The 12,761-nt window shown below is 36.2% G+C and overlaps 1 protein-coding gene across 2 annotated transcripts in view; it reads right to left on the bottom strand.

The window, feature by feature from the left end:
* The window catches only part of LOC105479541 (collagen type XXI alpha 1 chain), a 197,532-nt gene that overhangs the window by 82,256 nt on the left and 102,515 nt on the right, over nucleotides 1-12,761 (bottom strand). For both annotated transcript variants that reach the window (XM_071096926.1, XM_071096925.1), the window contains 2 exons: nucleotides 3,177-3,230; nucleotides 3,032-3,085 (listed from right to left, as the gene is read on the bottom strand). In XM_071096926.1, the coding sequence (XP_070953027.1) occupies nucleotides 3,032-3,085; nucleotides 3,177-3,230 (108 nt within the window). The remainder of the gene's footprint in view (nucleotides 1-3,031; nucleotides 3,086-3,176; nucleotides 3,231-12,761) is intronic.

The following is a 12,761-nucleotide window of genomic DNA, read 5'->3' as shown; positions in this document are numbered from 1 at the left end:
TTAAGTGGAAATTCCTACTGTAGGAGTCTTCGGAGAAAATCCACAAAATGGAAATTACTCTGGGAAAATCTCCTAATGGGGAACAGTATTGTGTGGAACAATCTTCCAAAGGCCACTGTGTGATGCCCAGAAAATTATCCTGCACTGCCACAAGTCAAAGTCACCTCAGGGATATGTTTTTTAACCCTTCATTTCCAAAAATCAAGGAACCATGTTATAAAGGAATAATCAAGGGAAAACCTTCAATTAACTTACTAAATTATTTTAGCTCTGGGCAAAAAACTCTCGGAAGCCACATGGAATGTGAGGTGGAAACTTGGAAGGTAGCACGTGGTGATTTTAGACCCACAATGACTATATCAAATCAGAGTTTAACCCCAACAGTTAACTTCAGAAAACAGTCAACTCTGAATAAAATCCATGACTGGTCTGAAAACAGAGATCTTGCATAAATATATGTCTTATTTATCTTATCCAGTAGAATGTATGACATTGTAAAATTTACAGACCTATATTTAAAAGATAACACAATGACCCAAAACAATAAAGCAGTTAGCATAAGATGCCACTAGTAGAATTATTGTTATTCTTTTATTTTAAAATAAGGAACATTTATTCCCACAAAAATTTAGTTCAATTATTTTAAGATGTACAAATGAAATCCCCCTTTTTATGTTAAGTGTGTAAAACTCAACTAAAGAATGAAATCAGTATGTTGGAGAGATACCTGCACTCCCATTTTATTGCAGCACTATTCACAGTAGCCTGGACATGGCCTCAACCTAAGTTCTGCCAATGGATGAATGGATAAAAGAAATTGTGGTATTTACACACAATGGAATACTATTCAGCTATAAGAAAAGAAGGAAATCCTGTCATTTTCAACAACATGAATGAACCTGGAAGACATTATTGTTAAGCAAAATAAGTCATGCACAGAAAGACAAATACCATAACATCTCACTTATATGTGGAATCTAAAAAACGTGATCTCATAGAAATAGAAAGTAGAGGGGTAATTACCAGAGGCTGGGGTGGATGGGAGGATGGGGACTGGGAAGACATTGATCAAAGGATACAAAATTGAAGTTTGATATGAGGAATAAGTTCAAGAGAACTTTTGTACAATATGGTGACTATGGTTAATTATTGTGTTATATATTATTTTATTATGATTACTGTATTATTGAAAAATGCTAAGAGAGTGGATGTAGAGTGTTCTCACCACCAAAATGATAACCACTATGTGAAGTTATATATATGTTAATTGGCTAGATTTAGTCATTCCACAATGTATATATACTTTAAAAAAGTGTTGTACATGGAAAATATATACTTTTTTTCTGTCAAATATAAATTAAAACACTCAACTAAAGGGGAAAATAATATATTATTCATTCATTCAAACATACATATTTCATACATTTTTCCCCAAATCAGGCTATTTCTGAGAAGATAGATAACCATGATCCAGTAGACCAGAAGACAGGTGAGGTGGCTGGCACGTGGTCTCCTTAGAACATGTGTCCCCGCCCTGCCAGTGCAATCAATCTCCCTTCACCTGAAGAAGGTCAGACTGTTTCCTGTGATATTTCCAGAGCATGACTCTATAAGATACGTCCCATGCCTGTGGCCTGGCCTCCTCCCTACTCTTTCTATAGATTCCTCTATCATTTAAAACTAGCAGAGATTGTTTAGTGGCTAAAAGTCTCATAGAGGCCCAGGGCCACTTAGTAGAAAAGAGGATTTTACACTTCTTCTTTGGTATTTATACCAACTATTGCTTCTGCTTTACCTCCTCTAATTCTCCCTATAACTCTGCCTTTACCCATACCATTTTTTCTCTGCCTCTTTTCCAGTAACTAACTGTTCTATCTGCCCTGATGACTGCTCTCACCCATAACTTGCTCATGACCCAATGCCAGCCCAACCTATGCTACATCCCAACTACAACCATGCTAACTGATGAGTAAAACAGAACCACAAAAAGAACCACTTATTTAAGAGAAACCCTGTTCCAGAAACCATACTGTGTAGTTTTCATGTATTATCTCATTTAACCCGCACAATAAACCTATTAAAAATCCCCATTATGTAAATGAAGAAAATAAGATTCAGAGACATTAAGTAACTTGCTCCACATCAGTTTGAAAGGAACAGATCCATCAGACTTGAGATGGTACTTTTAACAGCTATAATTTTATGTAACCAACATAAGCAGCCATGCGCTCATAAAATGGATACAGTCTAGATCACTGTTTCAGATGTGAACACTGTGCACATTATTAACACTTGGGTAAATTCTAACAAAGCAAGAATTTTGCAAGGATGACAGAAATCACTGTAGGTTTTTATCATGGGCTAACGGCAAACTGCCTTCAAAGACTTTGAAAATAAGATTGTACTTTAAGAATTAACCTAACAAATCAGCATGGGGATCTGAGCAAATACAACTGGGCATCTTGGTCATGGACCAGCCACCAGAACCAGTAGGTGCTGACTGGATCCATAGGAAAGTACTAGCATATTTAATCAACATATACTTCATAGGAAGCTTGGCGAATCTCAGAGTTGTAAAGAGTCAATAATAGAAATGTTACCTGTATTCACTGAAGCCTTAAGGATGAAGTCCATTAAGGCTGAGCCAATAGGCCACATGCCACATAGATACTTATTGTGGAGATGGTCCCTTGGGTATTGGGCTATCTGAAGTTAACATAGTAACACATTTCGTTCACATAACTCACTCTTCTAAGAAGGTAACTCCCTGTGGAGCTTAATCACAGAGAGAGAACATGGCATAGGGCAATGCCAATGTCTGTTTCATTTGATAGTAGTCAGTGATAACTTCTTTTATCTAGTGATAAAGCCTTCTCTAAGCTTTATTGGCTAATAGCCACTGACAAACTTCTGAGCCCACAAATCTTAGAATTCACCAAGATGAAGACTACTGAATGGAAACCATCATAGCTAACATCCTTTATCTTTGAGGGACTAACACCGTTGACTTCATTTTTGTGTGTGTGTTTACCTTGTCACCATTTCGCCCTGGTTCTCCTTTATAACCCGGTAGTCCTCGAGCTCCCTAAATTAACCACAAAATAAAATTTTGTTAATTATTGGTTTTAGTTTACTAAAAATAAAATTTATAAGATGTATATAAGTGGATCACATACTTGTATTCCTGGAGATCCTGGAACACCTGGTGTCCCTGCAATTCCCTGATATCCCTAAAGAAAAATTAAAAAAGAAAAAAATTAATATTTCATATTTACCAAGAGAAGTTCTTCATTTCAGAATTCACTCTTATCTCGTTTCTCATGCCTAAAACTTCGCTTACAGACAACTCCAAAATAATAAAGTGTTAAATGCTTAATAAGGAATTCATACTCTTCGATCTTTACGAAATCCTTTAAAAAGTATATAGGGTCCTAAATATTTATAAATTAATAAAAATATTTAGAAAATCTTAAATTAAGAGGAGAGTTAATGTTCACAATTTCTTAAGAAATGTACTGGATTTATTTGAAATATATTCAACATATCCAAGAGAGAAACACTTCAAGAGATTGGAGGATTAGACACATGTGTATTTATAAACCACCTAATTAATGACCATCTCAGTTAATCCCTAGAATAAATTAACCCTTGATTAATATTATTCTTCAATCTTTACTCATTTTAGAAAGCTGCTGATGTTAAATGTAAGAAGGTGGTTATGACAAATCCCCCATGGTCCCCCAAGGCTGGGCTGTTTGCTTAGGGGAGGGGGATGAGAGAAATCATTCTCATCCCCACTGCTTCTTAGACATCCCTCCTCAAACACTGGAACTTTGGTAAAATAGCACATTTTTTTTTAGAAAGAGTTGAACTATTTATTGTTCATTTAGCACATGGCAGCTAAAGTCTCCAAATTAACTTGTAGGTCCTAAACATTTATCTAGGTTTCTTAGGGCTGATTGTCAGATTAATGGACCACCTGGCACCTACAAACATAATAACCACTATCAAATTGCATCTTTCTCATATTCTCTATTCAGATTCCATTTTTCTTAGATCTTATTGTTTGGGTACCACTCTCCGTTGTCAACTATGTTAACACAGATCTCATTAATGTTTCCAATTACATCTTCATTCATAAATCTAAAAGCTTCATTTCTATGTGGCTATTCATGGGTGTCTGCACTGGTCTTTCATATTCATCCACTCACCTGTCAATACATTTTTAACTGTAATTTTAGAGACATCATAATTCCCTGTTTTTCTATTCACATTTTCAAATACCCTTTCTAATATTCTTTGCTACCTCTAGTAATGAGTTGTCTCTGAAAGATCAGTCTTATTTTTTTCTCCTTTTACATGCCTTTACATTTTCTATTGTGTAAATTGCCTTCTCAGTTACTTCCAGAATGACAATGACTATACAATTTTTTGTTTGTTTGTTTGTTTTTTGAGATGGAGTCTCACTCTATCACCCAGGCTAGAGTGCCGTGGCGCGATCTCGGCTCACTGCAAGCTCCGCCTCCCAGGTTCACGCCATTCTCCTGCCTCAGCCTCCCCTGTAGTTGGGACTACAGGCACCCGCCACCATACCCAGTTAATTTTTTGTATTTTTAGTAGAGATGGGGTTTCAACATGTTAGCCAGGATGGTGTCAATCTCCTGACCTCATGATCCACCCGCCTCAGCCTCCCAAAGTGCTGGGATTACAGGCCTGAGCCACCGCGCCCCGCTGACGATACAATTTTTTTTATCACCAACCATCATCTCTCCTTCATACTCTATTCAGTTCTTCATAGAATATATTGTTATGATTTCTCCATGACTTCTCAGATTCAAACTATTTTCTTGAGTCTCTTTGCCCAATCCTTAACCATTGCACTTCACCAGGAAACAATGAGTCTGATTATCAACCTCTCCATACTCCAGACAAAACAACGTGCATTTTTCCAACCCATCATCTACTCTCTAGACTAGCACTGTCTCCGTCACTGGATTATGACCTCCTTGAGATCAAAGACCGGGTTTAATTCATTTCTGTATTTTTGGCATTGAACACATTGTTTGGCACAATTCTGTTGAAAAAACATTGGAATAATTTAAAGTGACCAACTCTATACACGAATATGTAAAAAAAAAAAAACAAAAAAAACCTCCTTCTCCAAGGAATCATGTTATGTTTGTGCATCCTTCAGGAGAAAATGCAAACGTTTAGTAATCGCATGTTTCCTGTTCTCGAGATTACTCAAAAGAAAGAAGAAATTCAATCTACGTAGAATTTGCTCAGCCCTATATGTCTACTACTCTAGTTATCACTGAATCTCCTTCCCTCAGCCACTTTGGAATCAGATAGGCCTGGAATTCACTCTCAACTCTGTCACTGCTAGCAATTTACAAATCTAGAATTCACTTTCCTCCTTACAACCAGTCTTTAATGTAGGTTCTAAATTATCTTTTTTTCAGATGAGGAAACTAAGGCACGGAAGTTAAGTAATATGCCCAAAGTTACAAAGCTAGTAAGTTGACAGAGCCAGCGGGAACATTCTCTATTAGAAAGTGCTTCATGGTGGGTCAGATCTGATCCTTGTAGATTGACTCATCTGATTCAAAGAAATCCATTTTGCAAGACTATTTTTAAATTGCTTAGAATTCTGAGTGCCCAGAGGAAAGGAATGTTCATAAAATTCCTCAAAAGAAAGTTACCATGGAAACTGGCTATTGATAAAAATGGTTGATCATCTGCAAAGTTCACATTTAACAAATTATTTTTATTTTATAGTTTTTTGAAAGTTAAGTCAAATGTCATATCTGCCTTACTACTTTTTTAGGAAAATTAATCTTTCATAAAAGATCAAATGCTGCTGTGCTGCCTCTCCTCTATGAAGAAGTTGATGTGGTGTTTGTTATAGAGGACACATTGCACTTTAACAGATTAAAACAACATGGAGATGCCCTAACTGTGTTCCCAGCTTACCTCTGACTCATTATGTGACCTCAGGCAGAGTCATCAATCCCCAAATCCTGGGAGGCAACACAGTGAAGTGGAAAGACGATGAATTTGAAATTGGAAAAGAACTTGCGCTGAATTTTTGCTCTTCCTTTTACTTTCTATGAGATGTTGGCTAAGTCACTTTGCCTAGTAAAGGCTTAGTGTCTTACCATAAACTGGTATTATTATCCACTTCACTTTTGAAAAGAAACAAATAGAGTCACAGGTGAAAATTCTGGCAGGCATTAGGAACTCAATAAATGTGAGTTTTTTTCTTTTCTTCAGACTCAATGACTATTGTACAAAACCACAAGAACACTTCTGCAGAATGTTATCTGACAGCCTTATCAGCCACCATTAGTACATTGGGAATGGCAGGTCCAGTCATCATCTTTATGATTTGACTCTTTTCCAACATTAGACAGACTTAACGCTAAACATGTAAACAAGGCCTCAGTGTATTTTATAATGGCTCTCTTCGTTATTTCTTTGGAGGAATTACAATATAGGAATAATAAGTGCTTCTCACAATTTGAGAATGTTGTGACATGTATATTTTTAAGGTTACAATTAGACGCATTCTTAAAATACTACTTGCAGAAAGAACTTCAAATGTTGTTTTAGAAGCTACAGGAAACATGCTTAGTAACAAAATAAAGAAAACCAAATGACATCCAAACTGGGGGAATCCTAGGGCAAAACACCAGAAAAAATAGAATGAAATTCAGAAAAACAAATTTTGGACTAAAAACCAGGAAAATAAAGGTTAAAAGAGGGAATATTACAACACAGAACAATTTCCAAGAGGAAAAAGAAATAAAACATTGGTTGACTCATAGCAGCGTCTGCCTTAAAACAGGAAAAAATAATCTTTTTATATACCTTACTGAGTTCTTATTTTTCAGAACACACATTTCATGTCTCATTTTAGAACTGTAACTTTCCTATGATCTTTGACTAGTTAATACTGTTCAACATGAATTTTGCCATTTTGCATTTATTAGCAGGTCCAAATATCCACCCTACCCCCATCTGCAAGATATCTGACAGTATTTAAGTCTTTTCCATGTTCACAGAAAACTTCTTTATAAATGAGTCATTTTTTTTTTAGGAAAAAAATATTCTCACTGCCAAATTGTAGGGTTGAAGAAAAGAATACAGAATCAATTTAATTTTCCTCCATGATTCATAGTTACAAAGCTCCAGGAAAGATGTATAGCATTGAAATGGAAATTAAGGAAATAAAATCACCAAATGTGCAAGGGTCACCAACTCTTCTGTGCCCCATTCTAATCATGTCATAAAATATTCTGCCAATCTAAATATATACATTTTTTCAAAGTAGTGAGGAGGGTAGAGATATTAGTTTCCTTGAAACACTCTAAACTTAAAAATAAGAATACATTCCAAAGAAATAATTTTGGATGTCACCCTCCTTTTAAAAATATAAGAATGTGATTTAAAGTTTATTCCATTAAATAATTTTCTTCAAAGATTTCCAAAATTCCAACAGATACTCTTGGGTACACAGCCAACGTAACTAGGTAACCAAAACCAAGTGTGTACTTTTAATGTCCACTGTGGAATCTTCTAGTTGTTGGCAAGCTCTATAGCTCTATGCAGTTAAATTTCAAGAAAATTCATAAATCTCTGCCATTCTACGTATAACTAATATATAAACTAGTTTGCTACCTAACCCAACTATTAGTCAAGTGGTTTACATACTTTTACTGATTGCTCGGATTACTTCATTAACACTTCCCATTAACATATGTAAAATTACACCTGAGCTAAGTGCTATGCAAGAACTACACTGCTATGGGAGGTGAAGGGCAAGCAGTTGGGAGTTTTTCTAAGAGACAAAGGTATACTAAAGAAAGCACAATGCCTGAGAGGAATTCTTCTATATGCCATGCATCAGGAAAAGAGGTACCATATCCACAGAGCCAAAAGAGAGAGAATAAGGGGAACCAGGCTGAAAAGCATATCAGAATGGTAGACTGGTGGTTATCTGCCCAGCTCATGGGTCTTACAAAGGACTCTGACCTTTATCCAAGCCACTAAAGTCATATAAACCAGGGAGTCACACAATTAGAGTGTACTCTGAAAAGATCACTTGCTGCCCTGTGGAGGATGGATTAGAAGAGGCAGGAGAAAACATGAAGACCAGGTGGGAGGTTCCTGAAGGGGATAGAGAATGGTAGGTACAACCAACTCCACTCAAAGTATATTTAATCTAACCTAATGATGGGTTATGGGAGGTGAGTAATTAGGAGTTGTGGAATGATGCTGAGGTAGGTTTCTGGCTTGTGCAGTGAGTGTGGCTGATGATACCACTGACTAAGAGGGGACTCTAGAGGAAAGTAGAGTTTAATTGGTTGTAAAATGTTAAGTTGCACAAAAATAAAAAAACTAAATAAATAAAATTTAAAAATAAAAAATATTAAAAAATTAAAAAAAATTATGGATTAACATAAGTAACTTCTACTGGACAATGAGAAGTTATATGCTACTGTGAAGTAAACAATATTTCTACTTCAAATTAAAGAAAACTACATTAACTATAAATGAGATTTAGCCTAAATCTAATCCTCCTTCATATAGAGAAAGGTAAGTAGGGGATAGATAAATATAGAGCAACATCATCCAGTTTCCGTTGAGCTAAGCACATAAATGAAAAACATTGCCTACCTTTGACAAATAATTTCTGCAGATAGAGCTAGGTCCTTAAATTCAAAGAATTTAATTAACTTTGGTAAACTGCCTCATTCCCTGAGTTAGGTTACACTTAAACTTATACTAAGTTTATTTCAAAAGGAGAATGTGCAACTTTTTAAGGTAACTTAAACCATGTTTATTAATTCTTACTTCCCAATATAAATCTCTAGTAATTGTGCTTTTCATACTCAAAAAGAGGCAATCAATAACTAACCTCATTTCCTCTCTTGCTGTCCTGCTACATTTTTTCCATAGTACTTAACACCATCTGATGTTGTGTGTGTGTATTTATTACCTATTTTTCCCCAATAGAATGTGAGCTTCAAAATGACAAGGTTGGGGGTTGTTTTTGCTTTTTTTTTTCCTGTTCTGTTCATTGCTATATATCCTTAGCCTAGAAGAGTGCCAGGAATACAGTAAGCACCCAGCAAGTATAGGTATATGACTGAGTGGAGGACAGAATAAATAAGCAAACAAATCAATAATTACTGAGTTCAACCAGTCATCACTAACTGAGAACTCTAATAGTAGAAACAGCCCTACATTCACATGCACAAACCTGTCTTAAAAATCACAGATGTTAGATGTGTCACTGATCAATTCTTTGAAGAATTTAGTATACCAATAACATTAGTGTATATATATATATACATGTCTACACACATTATTGTATATACTACCTATAATATATATGTAATCTATTTAAGAGACATGTGAGATAAACATGGAATAATCTACATATGATTTTCACAAAGGAGAATGTTGAAGAAAAATGAATTAGCTAGTCAGGCTCATCTCATGGGTCCTACTTGTTTTACTAACCATTCACCCTCTGCCAAGTCTACCTCCCTGTCCTCTTTCTCTCTAGCATCATTCTTGAATATTTGAAAATAGTATCTCTTGTTTGTATTATACTCAAAGTTCAGTAAACCCTCCCTCATAGGCTGTCTTCTGAGTTTTAAATGCTCCCAGTTATACTATTCTGAATGAATTTCAGTTTCTGCATGTCCCTCAAGTGTGGACTCCTAAACCAAATCCAACATCTCTTTCAATACAGATGTCATATTTCTACTAACTACGCCAAAATTTTTATCAGCCTCTTAGGCAGCCACATTTCATACAGCAATGCCTTTTCACCAGGGTTAAAGCTTTCTCTTGGAAAGCCGTATGAAGGCATAGTTTTAAATAACTAAAAAAGCGATAAACTGCCCAAGTGTAGGATAGTTCATTTGTAGTAAATGGTTCATATTTTAGCTTATTAGTGAGACAAGAGACAGAGAGAGAGAGAAAGACAGAGAGAGAGAGAGAGAGAACACATAAAGTAAACAAATAAATCTATTTGCCAAGGAGTTCAAACTGAAGTGAGAGTTCAGGTAGACACCGTTCTATCTAGAATGTATTTCATACACTTTGTAACTAAGCCATCTCTTGTAATTCTCTCCTCCAAGCTAAATAATAGCCATTGCTTTGGCCTTTAACCAGCTCTATCCTATTTTCCAATTCTTTAATCTTCATGGCACTCAGCCCCAAATTCCCAACAGCTCTTAAACTGTTGAGTCCACAACTGGCACCATATTCAGTTAAGGGTCTGGAAAAAGGAAAGCATAACAAACAAGCTTATCTCATAGTTCTTACTTGTTTTTTTAATTATTCACCCTCAACAAGCATACTCTGCAAACCTAAGGGCTGCTTGTCCACCCTGTCCTCCTATTCTCTATCATTATTCTTGAATATTTGAAAGTAGCATCTCTTGTTTGGATTATACCTGGAGTTCAGTGAACCTTCACTCACAGGCTGTCTTCTGAGTTCTTGCCCACTCCAAGTCATACTCTTCTGAATGAATTCCAGTTCCTTCATGTCCCTCATGTGTAGAATTCTAAACCAAATCTAACACTCCAGAGGCAGGGCTGTCATCTCTCTCAATGCAGATGTTATGCATTTACAAACTATGCCAAAAAATTGCATCAGCCTTTTAGGCAGCCCTATTAAATACATTAATCCCTTTTTCATCAAGCTTAAATAACATCTCAAAGACAAGTAAGACCCATACATTTACTCCAATTGAATTTCACTGTAAATAGTTCATTTTCTAAGTTCTCCAAATCTTTTTGGATCTTCATGTTACCTCAAATGCAAAAATAAATTCCCAATGAAATCAAGATTTAATAGACATTAAAAATCATAATAAGCTAAATTAACATACATAGGTATCTAAGGCTAAAGAAAAATAACACTGGAACTAATAAAAAGAAAACATTACATTCTGGGGAAATTTTACATTTCTAAAACTTAAAAACAGAATTATAAACCAAATTAGTAGTCAGAAGAAACATTTACACCATATATAGCAAAGAATTCTCTTAATGCATAAGATCTTATTTGTCCATATGAAATATACCCTCACTCCTATAGAAAATAGGCAAAGGACAAGAAAAGATACTTCACAAGAAGAGCATTCACCCTAAATGTCAGACTTCTATATTCAGCTGCCTACCTAAAATTTCTACTTGAATGTCTAATATATAAATTTAAACATTGCCAAAACCACTTGATTTTACTCACCTAATACTATCTCCTCCATTCTCCCATGAATCCATAATCTCCTTTGGCTTCTCTCTTTCTCTCAAACCCATATCCAATAGATCAGCAAGTCCTGTTAGCTCTAATTTCAAAATACCCCCAAAATGTAAGCAGTTCTCTTCATCTCACCACTATCACTCTGGCCCTAGCTGCTATCTTCTCACCCCTGGATTATTACAAGAACCTCCTGACTTCTCCTTCTGTGTTTGCCCTCATCTCCCTAAAATCTACTCTCAACACAGAAGTCAAAGTAATTTCTTTTAAAAATAAGTTAGATCACATCAGTCTTCTATTCCAGCTACTCCATCGCTCATTCCAACTGAAAGCCAAACTCATAACAATGGCCTAAAGAACTCTATGCCATCTTCCCTTCCTTCTCCTTCCTCTATAACCAAATTCATTTCCTATTAACCTTCCCCCAACTAGTACTTTATATTTTTGTGGTTTGATCAATCATGTAACTTTGAAATTCCCCATCTGTGATGACTGTTATTTCTATCAGGTTTAATAGAAGGCTGGCCCCTGTTTGCATCTTTAGTTCACTCAGTGGCACATTAAAGAGTGGGGGGAACTGAATCACGAACTGTGACCCAGTGACCAACCCACTCTTTTGTCTATTGGTAGCAGTGAGCTATCAGTTTTCCCAACTCACTTCCTGAGCCTATTAATATAGAAAATCATCTCTAGAATTCTACAGCTTAGTCTACTTCTCTCTTAGCCAATATGATGGTCTTCACAGAATCCTAAAATATCAGATTAGAGAGAACCTGGGCCTCATCTGGAACCATCTTCTCATTTTCCAGACAAAGAAACTGAGGCCCATAGAAGCAAAGCAGCCTATGTTCAGCAAAGAGAAACAATCTCAGATCTCTCTAGTGACCAGCTTGGGCTTTTGCTTTAGTAAAGTACCTTACTTCATAAAGAGTAACTAGGCTGGGTGCGGAGGCTCACGCCTGTAATCCCAGCATTTTGGGAGGCCGAGGCAGGTGGATCACGAGGTCAGGAGATCGAGACCATCCTGGATAACATGGTGAAACCCCATCTCTACTAAAAATGCAAAAAAATTAGCCAGGTGTGGTGGTGGGCACCTGTAGTCCCAACTACTCGGGAGGCTGAGGCAGGAGAATGGCATGAACCCGGAACACAGAACTTGCAGTGAGCCAAGATTGTGCCAGGGCACTCTAGCCTGGGCGACAGTGAGACTCTGTCTCAAAAAAAAAAAAAAAAAAGAGTAACTAATGATAACAGAAAACAGAAATGAGCACTGTAAAAGTATAAACTTCTATAAACTCATAAGCTAGGGCTATTTCCACATATGGCCTTCTTTAACAAATCAATGCCATATCTCTATAATGCCTTCAGTAGTTGTACTCCTCTGAATTACCTGGCAGGATATATAAATATTTCCCCTACCTCTTTTGTAATGTTAAAATAGTAAAGCAATAACATGTTCAGACACTGTGATAATAGAACTT

This window comes from Macaca nemestrina, chromosome 5 (genome assembly GCF_043159975.1).
Source record: "Macaca nemestrina isolate mMacNem1 chromosome 5, mMacNem.hap1, whole genome shotgun sequence".
Classification (NCBI taxonomy): Eukaryota; Metazoa; Chordata; class Mammalia; order Primates; family Cercopithecidae; genus Macaca; species Macaca nemestrina.
Note: the sequence above shows the minus strand (reverse complement) of the source record. Positions and strands in the feature narration are given on the sequence as shown.